This window comes from Bactrocera neohumeralis, chromosome 6, assembly GCF_024586455.1.
Source record: "Bactrocera neohumeralis isolate Rockhampton chromosome 6, APGP_CSIRO_Bneo_wtdbg2-racon-allhic-juicebox.fasta_v2, whole genome shotgun sequence".
Taxonomy (NCBI): Eukaryota; Metazoa; Arthropoda; class Insecta; order Diptera; family Tephritidae; genus Bactrocera; species Bactrocera neohumeralis.
The window spans coordinates 77,348,838-77,372,911 of NC_065923.1; the positions used below are offsets into that span (position 1 = coordinate 77,348,838).

General features: G+C 36.2%; 2 protein-coding genes across 2 annotated transcripts in view; one reads left to right on the forward strand and one right to left on the reverse strand.

Moving 5' to 3' along the window:
* LOC126763094 (cysteine-rich motor neuron 1 protein) overlaps window positions 1-24,074 on the forward strand; it is a 372,079-nt gene that overhangs the window by 295,609 nt on the left and 52,396 nt on the right. Inside the window, exons 6-7 of the mRNA XM_050480299.1 lie at window positions 17,382-17,831; window positions 19,168-19,298. Of these exons, the coding sequence (XP_050336256.1) occupies window positions 17,635-17,831; window positions 19,168-19,298 (328 nt within the window). The 5' untranslated portion in view covers window positions 17,382-17,634. The remainder of the gene's footprint in view (window positions 1-17,381; window positions 17,832-19,167; window positions 19,299-24,074) is intronic.
* On the reverse strand, window positions 4,085-4,936 carry LOC126763095 (peritrophin-1-like). Its single transcript, XM_050480301.1, has 2 exons — window positions 4,615-4,936; window positions 4,085-4,209 (listed from the first exon to the last, which is right to left on the reverse strand). The coding sequence occupies exons 1-2, from the start codon at window positions 4,834-4,836 to the stop codon at window positions 4,156-4,158; spliced, it is 276 nt and encodes a 91-aa protein (XP_050336258.1). The 5' UTR covers window positions 4,837-4,936; the 3' UTR covers window positions 4,085-4,155.

Sequence of the window (24,074 nt, forward strand, 5' to 3'; positions counted from 1 at the left end):
TCACATTTCGATGTGAGCGGTGTAAGAGTTTTCCCTTTTGCTAGCTCATCGGCAATGCAGTTTTATTTACTGAAGTCGGGCACACCTTGACTAATTTGTCAGATTAGTTTTGAGAGTACTAATAAAGAGGGCACATCTTGTTGCAGCTCAAAAATATATTTTACTTGTATAATAAGCCTAGTGTTGTAGAGAATCTAAGTGTGCCACTATTTATACGGAAAACGGTCCCGTATTCTTCGTCTTCGCCATCTTTATTTTGTTGTTATTTCGTTTGGAATTTTTGTACTTTTGCCGTGTATTAATTTTTGTTCTAAGGGATCTCCGCTTCAAGCTGCTACCTCCTCACGTTGTAACAGTTGCTCTTTATGAACCCCGTGCTTATATGCGGGCAGGGAGGCCAAACGAGGATTGACGCAAGTCCTTTTAGGAGCTTATAATCAGAGCCAGGTTCGGGCGCAAAACAGGTGCTCGCCTCACTGAACCTGTACGGCCATAAAACTATGGCGACTTGCATTGAACTTACTTGAAAACCTGCCAATCTTTTAACGAGACGCAGGTAAGAAATATATCAGCCTGCCAGCCATTTTGGTAGGATGTCAATCTTACCTACTAAGGTGACACTATACTGCCCTCACCAGCCCTTTCTCAAACTAATCCGTTTCGGGTTTCCAGTACACCATAATCAAGATCTTACTGGCCTCAGTTCTAATGGTCGCTTGCCCAGGACTTTTCGTTGATGTTTGTGCACATTTGTTGCTGAACGCTATTTCCTCTTCGCTTTTTTGCCTCCCTCTTATTGGTGGGTACTCCCTCGGTGCAATCACAGTGGGGGTTCTGGACGGCGACATCTTTGCGCCTCTTCAAGAGAGGTTCATTGGGCGCATGAGTTGTTTTGAGCCAAGCTATGCTCTCCCACAGCTCTTGCTTGGGGGCTGCAGCTAACCTACCTAGCTTAGGATGTCAAGTATTCGTCAGCAGTGATCCCGGTAGTAGCCTGAGCGCAGCCTTACCATTAACTTTTTATCCCATGCCAAACAGCTTCATAATTGCCATAGAAGCCACGGCAATGCAAAGTTAGCAAATGCTTTAATTGAACGGTCAATTTAAGTGTTTATATTTCACTTTCAAACTAGTCAGCTAGCTTCGAACATCCTTCATAGATACTAAGGCACAAGCACTTTAAGTAAATGCGTACTAGAATATTGAAAGCTCAAGAAGGTAAATAGACATGTGAGCTCTTGCTAGCTCATCGAAATTACGGATGATGCTGAGCTCAACATAAATGCCATTTAACTTAGATCGAAGCCGTTGAGAACTTTTTCGTTTTGTCTTCTTTTTAAAGTGATTGCAGACTGAAACAGCCGCACGTTTCTCTAAAAACAGCCAATTGCAGAAAACAATGTCACCTGTTTAGTATTCACAATATCAAGCATGTATTCCCAAGTTGGGCATAGCGGACATATTGAACCTTAGTGTTCATTAATCATACAACTAAATAGATTCAATGCGAAGCTTTTAAATCAATTAAATATTTAATTCTTAACAGCACCTCAGTAAATTATCGATTAAAAACTTGGACACTATATATACATATGTCTGTGTTTCTAACCGACTTAACAAATATCTATGTGTTTACACATATGTAGTTTTATGTATGCGCATGCATACCTACTACACACAATTTCAGAATTTCTGCTGTGTAACTAAAAGCTTTTATCGAGTGTTAAAAGTTTGTGCTTTAAGCTCAATGTTCAACAACTACACAAATGAATTTGGCAGCGTCAAAACTTTTCAAATAGTTGCGCGGAAAATGGTTCAAATGGTTTCTTTCAAATAGTTCGACAAAGGTAAAATGTTTTAATTATGCAGAAGACGAAGACCACGAAGAAAACCGTAAACGTAGCCAGGAAAACAAAATGAAACTCTGAGAACAAGTAGAAGAAAGTGCAAAATAATTACACCTTTAGAGTGAAATGTGGCGTAGCGTAACGGCAGTGAGCGGGGTCAAAAGCGTGCCTGAGTAGGTAAAAATTTTTTTTTAATTAAGAACAGCAAAGTGAGGTATGTTAAAGAAAGGTTAGACAGAATCAAATAGCGCAACTGCCTTTTGTAGAAAATCACGTAACTGTAAACTAATAAACCGTAATAATGACGGCTGGCGAAAGAGTTCACTTGTCAAGTAAGAAGACTCTTTGGAACTACGCCACTCACCGCCTGCTTCGCTTTGTAAAACACAGTGAAAATTCCTCAAAGTTGAAAGTGCTGTGATTTATATGAAGACCTTTATCACTACCGTTATATACGAGTGGTTGTGAGCTTGGCTTAATTGATTAACAACAGCGCGGGTCAGGTGGTGGTACGTGGAGAGGCAGGAAAATTTGATTACTCTAATTGAAAAGTAGATAAAAGTCAGCGCATAGAGATTCGCTTCACTGCTTCGCTGCAAATTTTCCATTTTAATTCAAATCTCTAAAGTTTTAATCCATGCAAAATCATATAAACCCGCTATTATTGTGTCAGCGTTGCTGTTTTGTTTTAAAAGAAAGTTAGAAACGGTGCTAACCTTTTGTGAAACGGCGAAGTGGGTAGGTAGAACTGCTGCTACTTTGGGCTCAGTTAGCGCTGGATGCCCTTTTCTTATTCTCTTATAGCTTGCAGCTACATATATTCCTGGACATATATAATTAGCCCTAAGCTCTAGTCTAATCATTCTTGGGTCATACCTGCTTCGTTATCATGCAGTTTGATGATTATAAAGCTGATCGTTACCGAAAATATTACTGTGGACGAGAACCCAAATTATAAAGAAGTGGAGTTGGCCCGCTTAAAGGCTTCCTGCAGTGATTGAATGCATTGGAATTAATATGTGGCGTCTAAAAAGCCATCCGTGTATATGGGTGCCTTCTGTATCGTCGCATAGTTATTCAATAGAACAGCACAGGCCTTCTCTTTACCCAGTACTTCTATTTGATAGATGCTGGCTGAGTTTGATACTCGGATAGAGAGAAAGATTTCGAGGTCATCGGTGTACATCCGTCCTTAGTCGGCATTCCATTTTAAACCAGTCGGTATAGATGGATCATTTTCAGCTTTTAAACCTCTTCATTCCAGAGGGTATCCTTATTCGGAAGTAACTTTTTAAATGTATCCTTGGGAGAATACAGTCCGATTTACTTAAGTTTAGTTGGTTCAGGATCTAATCTCCTAACTACTATATCTTTATAGCACAACTTGATGCTACTTTCCGAGTTAAGACGTCTATGGGCAGCTGATGTGGGAGTATATTGAGCTCATCAATCGGAAATGACTTAATAGCCCCGGCAATATGATATTTTTCTGTTACTTTGATACTGATCACCAAACCAGTTTTCCATATGTGAGAATTGGTCTTATGATAGTCGTATACATTTCCAGAAGTACATATATTTGGCCTAAGGCCCTAGTTCCTTCTTAGTATTCTTTTACAGGTGTTGAAGAAACTACAGAGTTTTCACAATTTGTAAAGCGAAATGCATCATCGCTGTCTATTGTTTATATTTTCTCTGTATTTTTGAACTTTATCTCTTTCTCTCTGACTATCATTCTCTCTCTTTATCTTCTTTTATCTCTTCTCTCTAGTCCATCTCCCTCCTCCTTTTTCTACTTAAATGAATTTTAAAGACCTAATCTCTGTATACTTCTCTGTATCTGTATCTGTCTCTTGTCCTGTCTCTTTTTTGGCTCTTCTCTGTTCTTTCTCACTGTTTCTCTTTATCGCTCTCTCTGTTCTCTCAGCAATCTCATCTGAATACCTTGTTTTTTGACTATGACTTGGAGCCTATATTTCTCAATAATGAGTCTCTTACAAAGATACCTGGTTATAGGATATAAAGATTTCTCTACATACTGATTTATATCGAGAGCTATTAGGCAATTCCAAACTTAATACACAGTTACTATAGTCATTATGATTTCTGCACTGTATATGTCTTCAGCTAATTCTGACCAGTCTATTCCTTTATGCGACTTGTTTGTTCGATTCGCCATGCTCTAAAGCCTTACTTTATTTCCTATAACACCAGATTTTAGAAATAATTTCTAGGTATTTTACTTTTGTTTTAGGTGCGCTACTCCAAAAAAAATCTTTATTGACAGAAAATCATGTTTTTATTAAAATTATTGCTCAGGATTAACTGCTACACATTGGGCACGTGAGGGGTAATCACAAACCTGAAAGTAAATACGAAAGAGCAGTTAATCAGTTTGCAAACTTATTTGTTTAACTTCCTTCAGTACTTTTAGAATTATACTGACCAAAAAAATCCAAAAAAATATATCTCCAAAATGTATCTCTAGAATGTCTAGAAAAATACTATCTGTGTATCTATGTATAGCTTTTGTTGCTATATTTATAACTCTCCGAAAACCAATAAAAAACTCATTCCCACTACCAAACTACATCTTTCAATTCTCAGCCTCATCTCTCTGTCCAACATTTTTTATAATTTCTGCCTCAAACCACTTAACAATGTATGCAAATTGCATAAAAAATATTTTTTCACACAATTCCTTTCCTCCTCCGCCTACCACCTCCTGTTACACACTACCCTACGGCTAACTGCCATCCATACTCACCATGAGTCGCGTGTTATAATGCAAGCCCTGCGGACATTTATTCACTATTGGCCGCCCACGTTCGCACTTGTAGAAAATACCACAGTTGCTGGGCGACGGAATCTGCACCACATCCGAAGTGTCCGTTTGTTGCTTGGGACACACAATGCCATCCTCAATAGCAATGCTGGTGGTGGCGGCGACGAGTGCAGCGCATACAAAGAGAAATACGTGGAATTTCATTTCGCTAACGATTCGCGTTTATAATCTTTTGCTACTTCAAAAAAACTACAAAAAGAAGTTTCAATGGGTAGGAATTCCACTTATTGTTCCTAGCGAAATATTTATTTTGGAGTGCGTTCGGCACACAAACTGCGTTGCTTTTATACTCAGCTTCGGCGTTTGGTGGCACGTTGATGGAGTGCAGTTTGCTTGTTGTACAAAATGTTAAAATTTCGATAGCTACAGTTGTACCACACATAGTATGTATGTATGTTCGTATATTTGTATAGTTATGTATATGCATTATATGTATAAGTTGTTGTTTTTCTTATCATTTCTACATAGTGTTCGCTTTTGTTGTTATTCACTTCAAATAATTTCTACTTTTTATCAGCATCTCTCATTTTCTTCTTGCTTTGCTCGTCGCTTGCTTACTTCGCTATAAGTTGCGGTTTTTTGTTTTGCTTTTGCTTTAATTTTTTGTACTTTTTAACCTTTTGTTTCACTTTTTTCGTACAAATTTTTCGCTCGTGTATATCAGCTGTTCTCTGTGTCTATTTATAGTTGCTGCTTCCTCTTTTTTATCTATTTTTTTCATTGTTTGCTGTTTTGTAATTTTTTCTGTTTTGTTGGTTCTCAAACTGCATTTAACACATTTTTGCAATTTTGGTGAAACACATGTTCGTTCTAATTGAGTTTATGTGCACCGTTAAGTGCTGAAGAATTTTTAATGCTGCGAAGTAATTTTCATTATTGCAGCAAAGCTTCTTACAGCGAGTTTGCACTATTAGACCAGGGTGATAATTTTCAAAAGCAAAACAAAAAAAAAAACTAAATAGTATTAAATGCGTTGAAAAATCGAAATAAAATAAGAAAAAATAAAGCAAAAATAATTTACGGATGTCATGAAGTCGTGGGAGTAATGCGAGATGGGTTTTGAATGTTTCAGGCTTAGAAAAAATTATCTCGATCTCCGAAAAAGCTATGAGCACTTTGAAAAGATAAAGAAAAGATCTAAACGTTTGTCGCATAACCTCAATGTTTACGTGGAAAATTAACATTTTTTTTTTTGCGATTTTAAGCCACCACTAATAAAAGTTACCATGCTGACAATAGGAGAGAAAGCTAGCTACTTGGAATTAATTTTAAACAGGAAGAGGGTACTAACGGCCCGCGTAACTCATTGGTTGTACACAGCAGTTGTAAGAGCGATTATGACGTACGGTGTGATGGTATGGTGGTCAAGAATGTTCAATCCCCTTCAGAGAAGAGTGAAATATGAACATAGTAGATAGAGATACGGGTATAAGTATCTACAAGTATATGGAAGTATCCTTTTCGCGAAAATTAGAGACCAGAATCGCTTTGAATATGCTAGATCACTGCAGTTTCTTCAAAGCGGAGACTATATCAACTAATGAAAGCCATCTTGTTCTAACAATAAGTGTGCTCACAAGAAGAAATAAATGCATTTACACAGATAACGAATCGATTTTGAGATCAATAAGATGTCTTAGGGCTTCATGAAAGATAATGAAAGAATGTCATGATCTGTTGGTGGATATAACACACTATTTCACGATTTGTCTTCAATGAGTTTTAGATCACAGTGATATCCCTGGTAACTGCGAAGTAGAAAAACTAGCCAGAGCAGGCACTACATTGCAATTCTTCTTTATTGGCGTAGATAACGCTTACGCGTTTATAGTCGACGTTTGCAGGGGTCGTCATCAAAAGAGTGGTTTTTGTTTCCTTTTCGTTGGTATGGTCCCAAACCCAGCGCACAACTCTGGGGAGGGGATGTTTCGGCTTCTCACTTTAGCTCGCTTTCAAACGGATGTTTTTTTGGCTACCCAGAGGAAATTTTTTCTTTGCTGTACTTTTATCTTCTCTGTGAGAAGGTTTCGAATGGAACAGCCCTCTTTTCCTTCTAAAGGTGCTACAAAAAATTTCTTGATTTTACTCGTTTGATTTTACTGTTTTGTTACCGTTTGCTCTTTTCTTCTAGTGTAAGTTTTGTGCAGTTTGTCGTTTTCCTTTAGCGTCAGAAAACACTATCTAAATCACTTTGAAGAATGTGGTTGTTTCGATAGTCCTTGGCTGAATATGGTACAGGTTCGTTCCTGTTTTCTTAGACCCAAATATCGTGGAAAGCCCATCTGTCTAGGGATAGGATCAAAATTTAGTTCCTTTCTGGTTACGTAGACCCGACTGTTGTTGGAACTTTACGTGTGAGTATCTTTTGAACGACAAAATGTTTTATAAGGGTATGTTTCGAAGGAATCTCAACTTCTCTTGTACAACCTAAGTATTAGTTAACTGAGATTTCTTAAAAAACATTTATACCTGATTGTGACTGATGAAATAGAAAATTACTTCCGCCAGCTTTTAAGAGAGTTTTGTATACACTATTCATTCGTTTCGCTATGTTTAGAATCACATTGCACTCATTCCTCTTGGAATCCATTAATAGTTTATCAAATTTAATCAATTTCTTGACTCTTTATTGTTTCTGTGTGATACGAAAGATAAATTTAGATAACTTTACAACGAAGCCAGCATTTTAAAGGAGGCGGGGTTTAGGTATTCTATGTGGCACAGCACAATGATGTTCGTAATCTATATTCTTATATATACTTCTCATATAATAATTCTTTAACGAAAATTGAATTGTAAGAGTTTTGTAATCTATTTTCCTCTCACTAAAATATCTGCCCTATCTGTGTTTTTTTTTGGTTTGTATGCAGACAGTTGAAAAGCTTTCTCAAGTTCTTCTCATTACGCTGAAGTGTTGCCCGCATGCTGGCAGCCAAAACCGCAGGCCCATTAACCCGTCTACTTCATTATAAAAATTAACTGCGTCCATAAAAGAAGCCGAAATAAAATATAGACTTGAGTTTGTCGGGTAAAAAACGCAAAAGCACCAAATTATTAAAATAACTGTGCGAAAGACAAGACAAATGAGCGCAAGTCAACACTTTAACTCACTTTGGAAGCGACGTTACCACAATTATTACCGCACACTGTTTGTTTTCGTTTTCAGTTTCGTTTTCATGTTCGCTTAAATTTTTCCATTTTTGCAGTTTTTGGTGTTTTTTTCAGCTTGTACTTCTCATTTCGGTGAAATTCACGCAAGCTTTCCAGCGTTTATGCAGTCAGCGCTGTTGTCGAGACGACAGTAATTAGTTGTTGTTGCTGCTGTTGGATTTTTTCATTTAACAAGAATCACTTACGGCACGCTTCTGCCAGCGGGAGTTCCAAATTACGCGGAATGCGCGCAGAGTGCGGGTAAATGAGCATTTAAATGTATGCTTGAGCACTCTCACGCGTGGGATGAGGTGAAAAGGATGTTATGTACCGGCCACTACGCACCCGTGTTTGTATGTGTAGCAGTGATATTGTAGCGCATTTTTAAGTACATACTCTTAAATTCCGCAAGCCAGAAGCAGCGTAAAGACCACCTAGCGGGTACTTAGCAATGAAATTTATATTTTGTTGCTTGTTATAATTTCAATTTAAGGTGAAATTTATGTAATATGGAAATTTGCCAGGCAACGGCAAGGATGCGTGCACAGATTTTAATAATTTCGAATTAAATTGAAAAACTATCAGGTACATAAGAGCTATTGATTATATGGGGATGGGGTCTAGGGCGAGTTTTCACCCGATTTTATTCATTCTAAGCACAAAGATGCACAGTGATAAAAACATGATCTCTAAGCTTCCTTAAAACCCTCTCATACCATCTCATTTAATGTCTTAGTGATTGAGTTATCGCGCTTTTAGTAATTTTTATCAGTTCCGTTATATGGCAAGTGAGCGGGGGTTTGATCCATTTTTATCCATTTTCACTCACTCACTTTCGGTAGGAGTTTTTATAATATTTACTCCAGACAAAATTTGATTTTTGTAGCTTTATTGGTTTAGGAGATGTGTACATAAAACTTACTAGAGAGCGGGGCCACGCCCACTTTTTCAAAAATTTCAATCCACAAATGCCCCTTACCAATATTAATTTGAATGGCTTAGGAGATATGCACACTAAACTTATTGGAGGGTTGGACCACGCCCACTTTTTAAAGATTTTCATACTTTAGGTGCCAGTCAGCACTATGAGTTTTTGATTAATAGCGTTTAGTTGACGTTTAGCTGCCGCCCATCAACAATACCAACCTTTTTTGGGCGCCAAGTTTCATCAAGATATTTCAATTTTTATCCAATTTATTTCTTGTAGGGACATATGGACTGTTGGACGGGTGGGCGGATAGACAGTCGCTCAGATTTACAATCATCTCGTCACCCTGAACTTTTATATATACATATGTACATAACCCTATATCCGCTTACTTATCTTAGACTCTTTAGGCCTCTCTTCTTACTCCATTGAAAAAGTAAAATATATGCATTCGAAGAAAGGGAAATCTTAAAATGTAATTAAGTGACGTTTAAAGAAGATCTTAACAAGAGCTATCAACTCGACAGCTGTCGTACATACATATAAGTTCAATAAATACAGGGAAATTTATCACTAATAAACAAATATACGCTTTCTAAGCGGAATTTGAAGATATAAAGTGGTGTGGGAGCATATAAATCTGACGTTTTACAACGTTCAGGAACATAGAAAATTCAAAGCAAGTAATAAATGGCTGCTTTTAAAATTTGCTAAATCTTTTGCTAATTTTACGAAGTTTTGCTAAGCTTTTAGATCATAAAACTATTAATTTTACTTTAAAGAAATTTAAAACGTATATGTCTACTAAATATTTATAAATAATTTAATTCACAATTTTCAACATTAAATCAAGCAATTTATTAATCGTGAAGAACTTTTGCCGTTTCGCAAACAACTCTGCCACTAATTTCAAAACGCTACACTTTCAAGTCGCTCAGTAACTTCTAGCATTACGTATACGCCGTGTATAACGCAGGAATAATATAACCAGCATTTTACAACTTGCCGCTTTATATTCATTTCATTATTTTAAATGAAACTTTTCCGTTGCTATTTTATACCGCTCACACTCCTTCCGTTTTATCGCAATACTTTTTACTATCGCTTGCCTTTTGCACACACATTTTCACAAATACACACGAACTTATAGCTTTCTCTCCACCAAAACCCACAGCAGCAAGCACAGAGAATCCTAAGCTACCATTTTTCTATTAATTTGCAGCACGTGAAGTCATGCCACCTAACCAGTGTTGGTTGGTCGACTGGCTGGCGATTGGCGCAGCGCAAACCCAGCGTAAACTTGGAATTTTGTCGATGTGCTTTAAGCGCGTAAGCATGACTGTGCGACTTTTTTGCGATTGTGTGTGTGTATGCTTCCTGCAATGGCTCCTAGAATCATCAGCAGTGTAATTCGGCTACATTTCATGCGCTAAAGTACAGTTAGTTTGAACCATAAATATAATAACACTAACATCGACGCTGACTTCTATGGTCTGATGACGTGCTGACTTGTCCGTCGTAGTTGGTTGCTCATCATTTGAATTCTACTGCTTCGCGGTAATGATGGGTTCTAGCTGATACTTTTAAATTATAACCAGGAGCAGTAGGCCTCTCAAGGGTATTAATGTGTTTCACAAAAATTGAATGCCTTTTGAGAACTAGTTAAAGTTATAATTAAACTTGGGATTCAATTTTAGTTTGATATTGATACTGGTATTGATATTGATATTGATGTTAATATTGATATTGATGTTGATATTGATGTTAATGTTGATATTTATATTGAAGTTGAGAATAAGATTAAGATTAGAATTAAGATTGAAATTAAGATTGAGATTGAAATTATGATTGAGATTGAGATTCAGATTAAGATTAATATGTATTAAGATTAAGATTGAAATTGAAATTGAGGTTGGAGTAGAGACTGAGATTGAGATTGGTGTTGAGATTGGGGACTGAGACTGAAGTTGAGATTGAGATTTAAATTAAGGTTGAGGTGAAGATTGAGATTAAGACTAGTGTTGAGATTGCGATTTTTTTGATATTGATACTGAGGATGAAATTGAGATTACGATTTAGATTTAGATGACTGAGATTTAACTTGATATTGAGAAAAAACTGGGAAAAAACGATGAATATAAAATATGTATACCTAAACTTAGAAATAGACAAAGATGACTGAAATTATGTGCCCAGACAACCTCCAAGCATTGTAAAAAATAAAAAATTATATCCGCCCCCAATTAATCCCTCCTTAAATAGTTTTCCATGTATTTAATTTTCTCATTTTCTCCTCTAATTCAAGCTTTCATGTGTCTTCTGAGCTGGCATATACTTTTTATCAACTTTCAAGTATTTGCTTCGCCGTCGACAGACGCTGCCTGTCTGCTTTCGCGCCTACTCATCCGCCTCATGACCACACAGCATGTTGGCTGACTAAGCTTCCACTCAGCAGCTCTGCAAACATTGTTTCATCATTAGATACATACATATAACTGTATAATTTTATCTGCTCGTGTATAATAACAATTTTACGCTCGCTGCTTCGCATTCACGCCAACACATGCCGCCGCCTGCTACGGTTCAGGCAATCGCGCAATCAGTCTAACGCGTCGTTCTTGTCTGCTGAAATTTGTAAATTCGCCCTTTTCTTTTTTTTGTTGCCACGTGACTGTGCAAATGTTAAGTTTTATTCAAACATAACTGTAATATTTGTGACTGCTCGCTGGCTCATCCTGCAATCATTTAGCATAGCTCAACTTTGTTTTTGTTTCTCTTCGTGGTGTTTGTTGCATTTCATGCTGTTTATCTAAGCTCACGTTTTTTACTAGTATCTTAGCATTTTGAACGTGATTTAGAATTTTCATTTGCTGAAACGCGCTAGCGTAGCTGTCTGTTTCCCCGCTGCCTGTGCGGGTAAATTATGTTTTGTCACTCCTTTTGCTCCAGCTACCAATTTGCATATTTTCCACTTCACTGATTTGGTTTTGTTCATCGTTTGGTTTTATAGTTTTATGTTTGTTTGTACACATATTATGGATTGTTGTAGAAAGGGGTAGCTACAACGCAATAAACTTATATTCAAGCCAGTAATATGGCGCAGAGTTGCTTTCGGTATGGTTTGTGATTATAGTTGTTTTAAATTTTCAAAACTTTTCCTACTATTTGTCATAAATATCAGCAGCGCATAAATTAAATATATTTGTTAGTAGACAGTATGTCACTATGAATTTTGAAGTGGCCGTTATCAATACTTAATTAAATTCCATATATTATTTCATTGGTATAATACCAAACTACATGAATCGTACCTTTACGTCTTTAAAATATTGATTTTTTCTTACCCAGTACGTCACATAAATCTGGGAATTCCTTTTAAACTTCCCTGCTACCCAATTTGTTTAGGAGTTGTTTATACCAAATATACTCTTCTGAACACAATTCTTTTCTATTTTCTGCTGAGTCAATTTTAAACAGCTATATTGGCCTCCTTTGTAAGGAAAATGGCATCTAAATGCGGCTTTAAATCATGAAATGATCGTTTTTCAAATCAGACGAAAAAGAAGTTCCATTAAATTTGGTGTGCGGAATATAATATCTGGTGCAGAAGCGTTCGGAATCTTGGAAAAATCTTCGGCAATAATTATTTGTCGCGAGCAAGTGTTTTCGATTGGTACAAATTATTCAAAGACAGTCGAAAACGCGTTGACGTCGAACCACGACCAGGACGGCCATCAACATCAACTGATGATCAACACGTCAATAAAATAAAGAAATTGGTGCTTCAATCAACGATTAACACTCACAAATCTTACTGACATCATTGGAATGTCGGAAGGATCGGTGAAAACCATTTTGAAAGATCATTTGGGCCGAAGAAAAGTGAAAGTACGATTGGTTCTAAAATTACTAACTTTTTTCGAAAAACATCCTAGCGAAAAACAGCGTCTGTATTGTTCCCGACTACCAGGATGTCATGAAACGTATTTTTAGTTTATGATCTATGCTCAGTTTATGATCTATGCTCACTACCCGGAAACAGACGATCAATCGGCCATATTTCTTGAAAATGACTTTAACAACTGTTTCGATGATTACTTTGAGTCGGACGACATAGATTTTGATGGACAAATTAAAAATTCTAAAATTTTGAACAAAGTCTTGCTATTTTTTACTCATACTTGTTGTACATATATCTTTTTGGAAAAATAAAATGAAATGTCGTCAAGAATTGGCTGGCCAGCTATTTTCATTTTGAAATGCTTTTCTTCGTATACGCGAATTAAAAATTAAATGCAAAAATCGGGTTTTGTATCAATCTTAACTTCGGTACACGTACCAAACGGCGTTTAAGATATTCTATGGACTCTAATACGTTTGGGTAAATTTTGATAACACAGCCAAAAAATACATTGTATTAAGAGTATGTCCAAACCAAAAATCATGCAAAAGGCCAACTATTTTTGGTTGAATAGGTTTACAGCGTAGAAATTGTACACTCAATATAAGAAAGGTCTCAACTGTAGTTCACAGTTTGTACACTTAGTCTATGAAAAGTTCTCAGAAGAAATACAACGAAGATAGATTGTCTTAAAAACATTATAGACTCGTATATATCGGGTGATTTTTGAGTTGAATAGGTTAAAATTTGCAAAATCTCATCGGTTCTTTATTTAAAATTGTAAACTCAATATTTATTTAAAAGTTTCAACAAGATCTCAACTGAACAATTCATCTCAAGAAAGTTCACCAAGTTTGTACACTTAGTCTACAGAAATGAAAAGTTCTCAGTAGAAATGCCAACGTAGATAGATTGACGCAGCCGCGGTCCATTTAAAAACATTATATACTCGTATATTGTAGCTTAAAGATAAAGATGAAAGTTCGAGTCCAACTTGTTGAAGAAAATACACCAAATTAATCAGAAATGCATACCTTCATTTTCATTCAAAGTGAAAGTGGTTAATACAAAAATGAAAACATCTTAATAAACGGTTTAATTCTGGCGGATTTTCGCAATTACAACAAAATAACAAAAACACATTTTAAATTGAAAAATATCAAGGGTACCCTTTAATATGAACAAAGAGCAGCAAAATAATTGCTGACCATCAAATATTATATTTATATGCGACCAAAATGAAGAAAAACTAACAAACCCAGCAGGCGAAATTGAAAAAAAGAAGTAAACCCGGAGAACAAAAGCGGGAAATTAAATAGCAAATTACGCGCCAAAACAAACCCAACAAATTAAAACCGAACAAAAACATAGAAAACGAGACAAGCACAAAAAAGACACCAAAACACAGCACGAATTCTAGGAATGAAGGCAAGGAGCATGTCAACAAATCGTAGCCTTGGCTTACACAATGAAGAAAACAAAATAAAATCTCAAGATAATCAGTCGCCTGTGGCAATAAGCGCGAACAAGAAACGAAGTCGAAAGCCACTTGAAAAAAAGTAAATAAATCTGAACCGCAAGCAATAGTATGTACTAAGAAAACATGCGACGAATACGAAGAAATGAAATAATGAGAAAAATTTAAGTAAGTAAGTAAGGAGAGATGTAGATTTCGATACGAGCATGCAGATAATAGTAAAGGAAATTTATATCTACTTGTACAAACACATTTTCATATCCATTTTGTTGAAGATCTTCAAAGCGCAATATTTCACATGAAAGCTTCCCGCACAAACCTACAACAACTTCGGCTAGACGCAAAACCTATTCACTTCATTAAACAATTTATTTTCGGACCGTATAGAAAATTTAGGTATTAAAGACAACTGATAACTGATAAGACGCTGGATGCACGAGTGCGTCTCCTCTTTGTTCGTATTCTTTCTTTTTCCTATAAATTAGCCGCCGGTTTATGTAATTAGCGATGGCTAAATGTTAGATTGTATTATTATAAAAACCCTTGAAAATTGCTTGAAAGAAAATCGTAAAATAAATTAAGTTAATAAGTTCTATCAAAATATAGACCACTTTGTAGTTTATGTATGTATATGTATAATAAAATTAAGAATTTTTTACTCTGCCATTACCCGGCGACGGAGTCACTCTCTCACCACGAATTCCACATCGAATTTGCGCTCCTTTATGTGACCACTTTAGTAAATGCCACAAGGATCTACTCATCTCAGTCCTTGTCGCAACCATTCCTTTGACTGCGATGATGTCAGCCTTTAATGAGGACAGCAACCAGCTGGTCAGCAGCATTTTCCGAATTAAGGGACCGGACATTCCAGGTGCATGCCCTTAAATCGTAATCCCTAATACGTTTCCAGTGGTCGTCATCAAAAGGGGGGTCTCTCATCCGAGGCTGTTCTCTTCGTTTCGTTGGTAGTGTTTTTTACGTGGCGGGTCCAAACACAGCGCTCAACCCTGGTAAGGGGATGTTTCGCCTTCTCACTTTTACTCGCCTTCAAACGGATGTTTTTTGGCTACTCAGAGGATTCTTGGTCTAAGACCGGCAGTTGTGAGCTATTTGAGCCATATGTAAAAGTTGCCGTTTCTGGCAACTCCCAAGTGGATGGGGTAAACTTCTTCACATATCGCCAACCTTCTCAGAGATACCTTAAAATATGTGGAGAAAAGAGAAAAAATTATATAAAAAGTAGCGTCACAATCTTTCCTATTTGGCTTAATACTTATTGCTTTACTTATTTGTCATTTCCTTCTTTCATATCTGCCATTTCCCTATTTCATTATATCCACAAATCAAACACTCTCCTCTTCTTTATTCTTCTCTTTTCATAGACTGACTCCTCGACAGCTTAAGAATGTAGCTTTTTGTAATGAGCAGCTGTTTAAATCCTCTATATTAGCTTTTGATAAGCAAATTACTGTGAATTTGCTGCTCCACACTTTCGTCTTTTCAAACGGCAATTTCTGCACTACAGTCGCTGCTTTTCCATTTCATATACATATCAATACTTACTTACAAATTTGCTTGAGCACATTTCCTCTGATTTTTATCTCTAATCGCTTTTCTCATTCATTCCTTTTAAAAATGAGTGGCGGATTGTCTCAATTGATATTGATGACTGTACGCTTTGAATACAAGTACATTCGTTTTTTCTTTTTTATCATTTATTTCATGTTCTTCTTTGGTTCCCTTTAGTTCTCTTTAGTTGGCTCTAATGACCTCTTCCCTCGTTGCTAGTAAATCCACTTAGTTGCTTCTTACATACCTATTTACTACCTACAATACCTAGCTTTCGAGGTTTGTTGCATTGAAGGTGGCAATAATGTTTTAATCGTTTTACCTTCCTTATATCGCCTGACTTCGTATTTTATAGTGTCGGGATTTTTGTTTTATTCGTATTTTTGTGTGTTTTGTTGCTTAGAATTCAGTTTTGTCATTTTATTTGATGAAGAATAATCCCTGCCGCCGCTGTCTTGTTCGCTGTCAGCTTGCTGTCCGCGTGCTACTATATCCATAGCTAGATTCTCGGCTATGTCCCTGTACTTTCTTTCTTGGAAATGTGTGTGTCGGGCCTTTTTCCACTTCCTTTAAGTATCACGGTCGCAACCTTGTACCGCAATTTAGCCTTCAACCCTGCCTTGTTTGGCGTCTACCGGAGCACTTTCTTAATGCCTGAATTAGCACCCTTGCTTATCTGCTTAGGAGAGTGAAGTTATTATTCCTTTTCTTTGTTAATGCTCATGTTGTTGTATCGCCAGAAAATCCCCTTGAAAAGGAATAGTGCCGAGTTGACAGTCCTAGGCCGAAAAAAAATCCGAGTCCTTTCAAATTACTTAGACCCGACAGTTGTGGCAGCGTGGACAGAAAGATCGCTCTGCCCACCAGTGATAGTAGTTCGGCTCCTACTGAGGTTTGAACTAATATCTCAGTCCGCGTCTTCATCTCATTGACTTCCATGTTGAGTTGTGGGATTCGGTGGTTTCTACTACTGGCCGTTTATACCTACCGCTAGATACCTCATTAGTAATAGCCATTGGATTCACCCATTTACCTCCTTCTGAGGTAATATACATATAAGGTAGTAGGTTCCATCTGATTGGGGAAATACAACAGCTTTCGCTAGATGGCGTCTGTCTGCAGTGTCGTGCCTATCTTGAACATTGCAAGTAGAGACACCCATTGTCCAGTCGACCCGAGCGCGGGTGCTATAGCTGAGGAGATTTTTTGTGCCTACAATTTTACAAAAATTGCGAGACTTTCATTTTACAGGCTATAGAAAGGATAAGAACTATAGAAAAGAAAATAAATAATCAGCGTACTAGGCGAAATTGAACGATAGATGGGCACCAATTGAATTATTTCTATGGACAATATCAGTCTAATGTAACCTAAGAAGGTATTCAAATAGCCAGTGTCGTAAGAATATTAAGCCAATAAACTGATCCCCAATATTGCTCTATGTGTTTTAGAAATAATCGGAAGAAAACATCAACCGAAAGCAACCCAAATTTTAAATCTTACGAATTTTGGCAAATTTTGAACGCGAAAGGTTTAATAACGCTCGTGGTAACCTTAGTAAAATACATTTCTTTTACTACACCTTAAATTTAATAAACAATTATTATTTATAAACAAATCAATTAAACGTTCTAAATAACACCCCTTTCTTCTCTTTACAGCATAACATCGTTAGACAATATTAAAAGTCATGGCAATACAACAGCTTCGGCGACAACAACGACCACAGCAGCGACTGATAACAAATATTGAGATAAAACTGAATTTTTATAGATAAAAATTCTTCTAACAAGTTTTTTTTCGAAGTGGCTTTAAACGAAACTACCAAAGAAAAAATATTTAAACTCAGAAAAGTCACTTTCAAACCTAGACAAATTGATTTCCTCGCTATAGTTGAGGAGCACGTTAGCCAAAATGTGCTCGACAACACAATTTTGTTTGCTCAACCTGCGCACATATTTAATTTATTTATGCTGCTATCTGCTTATAATGGTGGCGGCCGGTAGCCGTGTGGTTGACGGTTTAAAGTGTTATTGTAATCCGAAAGAATGTGATGTCATACGATCGCTGGATTGTCCAGGCAAGGGTATGATGCTGTGGGATCCATGCAAGTGAGTAACAAACTATCTTATAACGTTCATAATTAGTTCAAAAAATTATGTTATTTAAGTGATTTTCATCTGCTTTGCCAGTTTATCGTCATTAAATTTCACATAATCTCGACCGATTTTGTTTATAAAACCATCCATAAAACTGTCTGTATTCCGTATAACGCTAATTGGAGTGACACCAACTTACTTGATTTCACATCAGATATTCCATACATTTTTGTCAGTTTATTTTCAAAAAATTGACATAAGCTTGACCTATTTTGTTGATAAATCCATTCATAAATCTATTTACATACATCCCTTATAAATATGGATATCTCACAAATTTTTGTTATTTTATTTATTAAAACGTAAAAATTTACTATGAAATGTCATCAAAATTCGACAAACTTTTCTCAATCATCTCAAAACACATATCATCAAAGTTTACTATCGTCAGTTTATCTTCATTGAATTTGACATAAGAGAGACAACGAAAGGGATTTTCATAACAATTTTGTCAGGAAGTTTGAAAACACTGATATAAAAGTAACTTCTGTCAATGCAGGTGTCAAAATTGACAACATAGCGAAACATATAACAATGTAGAATGACTTCGAGGAAAATTGGCAACATAGCAAAAATTAATATAGTACAAATTTTCTAAAAAAAATTTATCAGAATTAAAGCAGACATTTGAAAATCAATGTAGTGAAACCACGTCAGGTTATGTTAGATTATACTGACCGAATGTAACGCCATATAAAGCCCTACTGGTCCTCAGTAGCGTCATATGGAGGTCTGAAGTATTCTGCATAAAATACTTCAAAGCTTTTTGCGAATTTTAAGAGTGATTTAGTGTATCATTTTGACACATCGTCTAGTTAAACTACATAACTGAGTACCTGTTTAACCGCGGAGCTCTTACATATCCAAGACGAGTTGTAAGTTAGACTAAACAGAAGTATAGTAAGTGTTAGAACGACTCTCTCATGTCTAATTTCGTACACTTACTGCATGTACCGTCTTCAATACTGCCCATCCTGACCACATGTGTTGCCAGTAATATATAAATTATTGTCAGTTTGCAGTCATTAAATTTGACATTGAGAGAATCGCGCATTAAGCATCACACAAGTGGTATATGTTTGGGTTTTAGAGGATATTTGAGCAGCAGCTCCATCTATTAGCTATATTTTTGCTGCTCCGATTTAAGTTTATTTTTATGCCCGACTTTACGTATATTTATTCGTTTTATAACTCTATTTTCCATATTATATTATTCTTTAAACTTTATTTTTAATGTATTTAAAATAAAATTGTACTTAAACTTTCGCAAAATCGTCTATTTTTTCAGATGTTGTCGCATTTGCGCCAAAACACTTGGCGAAACTTGTGGTGGTCCGGGTGGATTCTCCGGTCAGTGTGAACCACCACTACAGTGTGTCACAAGATTGCCCATCTCCAGCGGTCTAGGCGTTTGCATGGGTGAGTTACATGATTAAACTAATATAACTATTAGACTTTGAAGCGATGATGTTTGCCATAAGCTTGGTTAGATTTTGTTTTAGAAAATATGCTTTATTAATTTTGATAGAAGAAATTGTCTAAATATATTCGCCTATTGAAAATCTTAGTCCATTAAAACTAATCGATGATTTTATTTCAATTTAGAGATTTACATATTTAAATTTTTTTTTTTTACACTGAAGAGTGTATATTAAGTCTGTCACAGAGTTTGTAAAAGTCAGATAGAAAACATACTCTATATGACTGATCGTGATGACGAACTGAGTCGATTTCGCCACGTATGCCTGTAAGTTTGAAATCGATCTGATATACTGGTAATCTGCTTTTCTCCGCAAGAAGCTGCTTATTTATCAAACCGCCAAAATCTTCACGAAATTTTGCATAGATTATTACCTAAGACATACAAATTGAACATACATACGTTTGTATATACTAGGATAACATAATACATATATTTAGTATATCAAAGTTATCGTCTTCAACTACAGCGCCAAGCACTTAGCTCCTTTCTACTTTCTCTCCGAACCTATATTTCTTCTTGTGCTTTACGTTTATTATGCGTTTGATATATATTCAATACCTTCATTACTTTATTCGCTCAGTCCTTGAACGCAAATCGAAGCATGCAAGGTGACAAGAAATTAATTAGTTCTCTACTTTCATAGCTAAAGTTGACCATGAGTAATTCCATGAAGTGAAATAAAACGGCGACGTGATTAGTAATTTCTATGAAATGGTTTATCACTATCTACAAACATATATACTTATGTAAGTAGACACGAGCACTAAATGAAGATGTGTGGCCTTAGCTAGAAATGTGGCACGTGTTATTATTTAATCAGCAGTTAATTAAAGCTAGAAATAAGTCATATTGCTGGCTGAGCGTAAGGAAATGTAGCGTTCAAAGCTGCTTAAGGACATTCTTGGAATTTGGTTTAAATTAAGTTTGTCAGATATTTCAGTAAACCGCATATTGGGGAATAAGATACCTATATATTATGTAATCATCAACAATACTAGCGCTACATCTCAGAAGTTTACTATTCGTTTTGTGTGAAGCGAACTTTTTCATCCTCTTTTGACCTTAAACACGTCCTTTATCCATTTTAATGCAGTTTGGGTTAAAGCCATTCTTAAATACATCCTCAATGACTTTGCTTATGACTTTGTGTAAGTTGCACAAGTTGCATGATAGCAAGACGCAGAATCGTCCTGAAACAATACATCCAATTTGACTGCCTTACAGTATATCTTTTTATACCTTTCTACTTTCACAGAACGTTTGAGAAGTATTAACGACCCAACTCTTTGGCTTGCGATCGCTCCCCAAATCATTATGCATAGAGAATGCTTTTCAGTGTTCTACATATTCATCTTAAAAGCGTTTTTCATTTCTCCGTCTTACCCTCTGGGCACCGTAAGCTCAAGATCAATTTTGCATTCATCGGAAAAAATAACATTTCTCCATTCGTCCGATGTTCACATTTAAAGGTTCTCAGCTCAACTCTCGCCATTTAAATCTCATTTTCGCATTGAGAAGAGGCTTTTTTACGAGTCTGCAAGTTTTTATACCCATGTCGTTTAATCTTCCTTGGATTGTCCGAGTGCTGCGTGTGCTTTCCATGGTGCCAAGGAGCTTCTCTGGATGCTTTTAAGCAGAAGTCAAACGTTCATTGAGTCATAATTGTTAAAGAATGTGTAGCTGTCTAGCCTCCAAATCAACGTTCGGGATTTTTTTGCTAGCCCTTTCGAAAAATTAAAGAAAAAGAATGGAAAATAGTATTTCATGCTTTGCTTTCGTCAAAGAGTTGAGAATACCAACGAACTATATATCAAACACAATAAAAGATTTCTTGGATGGGTTTGGGTTAACTTCAACACCTCTCGCAGTCAAACAGTCAAACATGCGGGTAATTTGACATTTTTGCGGTTTGCTTATCAGTTTACAATATTGCTGAGCTGATGAAGGAGAGCTTTGACATGTTGTATTGTTGTCGCAAAATTTTCAAAGTTTATATTTCCAAATTTCTGTTTTCCGCAGTATTGTTTTTATTGTATAGAATATACATACATGTGTATATAAATATGTATATACATATGTATATCAAACACAACAAAAATAACTTCCTTCTGGATTGTAAGCTCAATTTCAATGCGAAGTAAAATGCTAAAGTTGACATTACTGCCACCACATGCAACAACAAAGCAGCGAAAAGTCGTTTTTTTGTTGTTTTTGTAAAGCGAGTCTTCGCATCAAGCATTTCAAAGTCAACTTTTGTTCAAGCTTTTGCTTAAATATGCTGGTATTCCTTTGTGTGTTCGTCATATTTACTTATACATATATGTACTTATACCTATATAAGGCCAAACATTGCATACGCACAGGCGCATTCACACATTCAAGCAAAAAGCGAATCCACAGTTATTACAAGTATTCACTTTTCAACTGTGCGTCGTTTTGAAAAGTATTTAAGGCACTTTTTAGCTTGGTTAGGCGCTGCTGTCTGACAATAACTTTCTTTCGTTCGCTTTCGCCCGCAGTTTGGTTGGCGCTCGCGTTGTTTCTTCATTCATTGGCAGCTTTTTGTTATCTGCTATTCATATATATAAGTAAATAGCTTCATGTGTGCCATGTCCTATACCAAGTTGAGTATTCCCCATACAGTCATTTGTGGCAATTTGGCAGCAAATCAGTTAGGCATTAGTGCTAATGTGTTCATATTTTAAGCGCGATAGGCAGTAGATCGGTTTACATTGCAGCATTTACCTTTTTTTGTACGGCAAACAAATTTTTTGATATGAAATTTATTTTCGTGGACTGAAAAATATTCTTCTCTTTCTTTCTCTTTTATTATATCATTGCTGGAAACAGTAATATATTCAAAATTTCGTGACGAAATCTTGTCAAATAAAAAAGTTTTCGCCACAACGTTTAGTACGCGTATATAAAAGGTGATCCATTTAGAGGTTCCTCAATTTTTTTAACAAAAAACATAGAACCCTCTAATTTTAGGGGGGATGTTTATTATCATTCGAAAGAACATTATTTGGCATATATTTCTTAAAGGCAATCTCTTTCAAATGCTAGCCTCGGCTACGCGTCAGATGTTCCATCCGTTAAATCAAATTGGCTCGTTCGAGCATTTCGACTGGTAATTGAAGTTTTGCTCCAAGGCCTGTATCGAAGCAGGCTTGTCCTCATAGACTGTAGCCTTACATATCTCCAGAAGAAAAATTCTAACGGTATGATATCACACGACGCGAAACTTGTAATTATCGGCTTATCGAAGTGTTTTCTCAATAAGTCCATTGATTGATGCGATGTGTGTGAACTTGTGCTGCCTTGTTGAAACGAAATGTTGCCGAGATCACAAGCTTCAATTTCAAGTATCGCATAGCCGGTTATAATGCCGCAATAACGGTCACCATTGACGGTTCCGTTCTAAACGGCATCATTTTTGAAGAAATATTGACCGAAGATTCTATCGTCCCGCAAGCCATACCATGCCATTGTTTTTTCTGCATGAAATGGCAGCTTTTGAATCTCTTCAGGTTGTTCTTCGCCTTAGATGCGGCAATTTTTACTTGTTTACATACCATTGAGCCAGAAATAAGCATCATCGCTGAACAAAATTTAGCTCAAAAATGTCTGTTCTTCTTGGAACTTTTCAAGAGATCATTGAGCGAAGTGATGTCGCTTGGGAAGGTCGAGCCGCTTAAGTTCTTGCATAAGTGGTATTTTATACGCTTTTAATTTAAGATCTCGACGTAAAATGCGCTAAGTCGCTCCATATGTCAGTCCGAGTTGCTGCGAACGGCGCCGAGTCGACTCTTCACGGTCTTAGTGCACACTCTGTCAGACTTAGTATATCATATTCAGGGCATAGGGAGTAAAACTATTAGGGCTTTTCAAGAAGCCAATTGCGTCAGTTCTTCGTCCCAAAATAGCTATGAAATGGTTATCAAGTGCTATAAAATGAAGAGGATTATCATTTTTGTTTGTTGTATTTTTGAAAAAATCAATCACTGCATTGTTTTGATGGTCTGGTGAAGAGAAAACTAGTTCATCTACACAAACAAGAGACATGAAAGAAGTGAGAGGTCAGTTGAATAACTATGCGATGAGAAGAGTTAACGTGAAACTTTGTGAATGCCGAAATCAAGCAGAGAGCTACTAGCCCCGTATGCATGAAATAAAAAGATCTGCAAAATGCAATACTGCGTTCAATAATTGACCTACTGTATAGGAAAAACGATGTAATAGAAACCACTAATATTTAAGCAAAATTTGAGTTTTGGTTATAAAATGGTTAGATATTGGTTATCATACTAGTTACCATACTGGTTATATATTGGTTATTAAGAAACGATATATTACTTCCATTAATATTTAAATAAAATTTGAGTTTTGGTTATATATGGGTTATCACACTAGTTACCATACTGATTATATAATGGTTATTATATCTGACAATGATTTTCAATTTTGTTTTTTCTGATAATACGTTGTGTCGCATTTTTGGAAACGATATAGTACTTCCATTAACTGCGGTTAAGCGTAGTACTAACATATAGTTTATAGATGCGCTGCTTATATGAAATATCTATCCAAAAACCACACATACCTTCATTTATATCTGCCTCTGTTATTAATCTTAGCCATGCCCTTCAGCCCATATTCATGCACTAACTAACTAACTAGTAGAGGCAGCGCGACCAAACTGCGCACACATA

Excerpts from the sequence above, each read along its gene's own strand:
- LOC126763095 (XM_050480301.1), bottom strand. The coding sequence starts at position 4,836 with ATGAAATTCCACGTATTTCTCTTTGTATGCGCTGCACTCGTCGCCGCC. Across the intron at positions 4,210-4,614 it reads ATTATAACACGCGACTCATG|GTTTGTGATTACCCCTCACG; the intron begins GTGAGTATGGAT and ends ATTTACTTTCAG.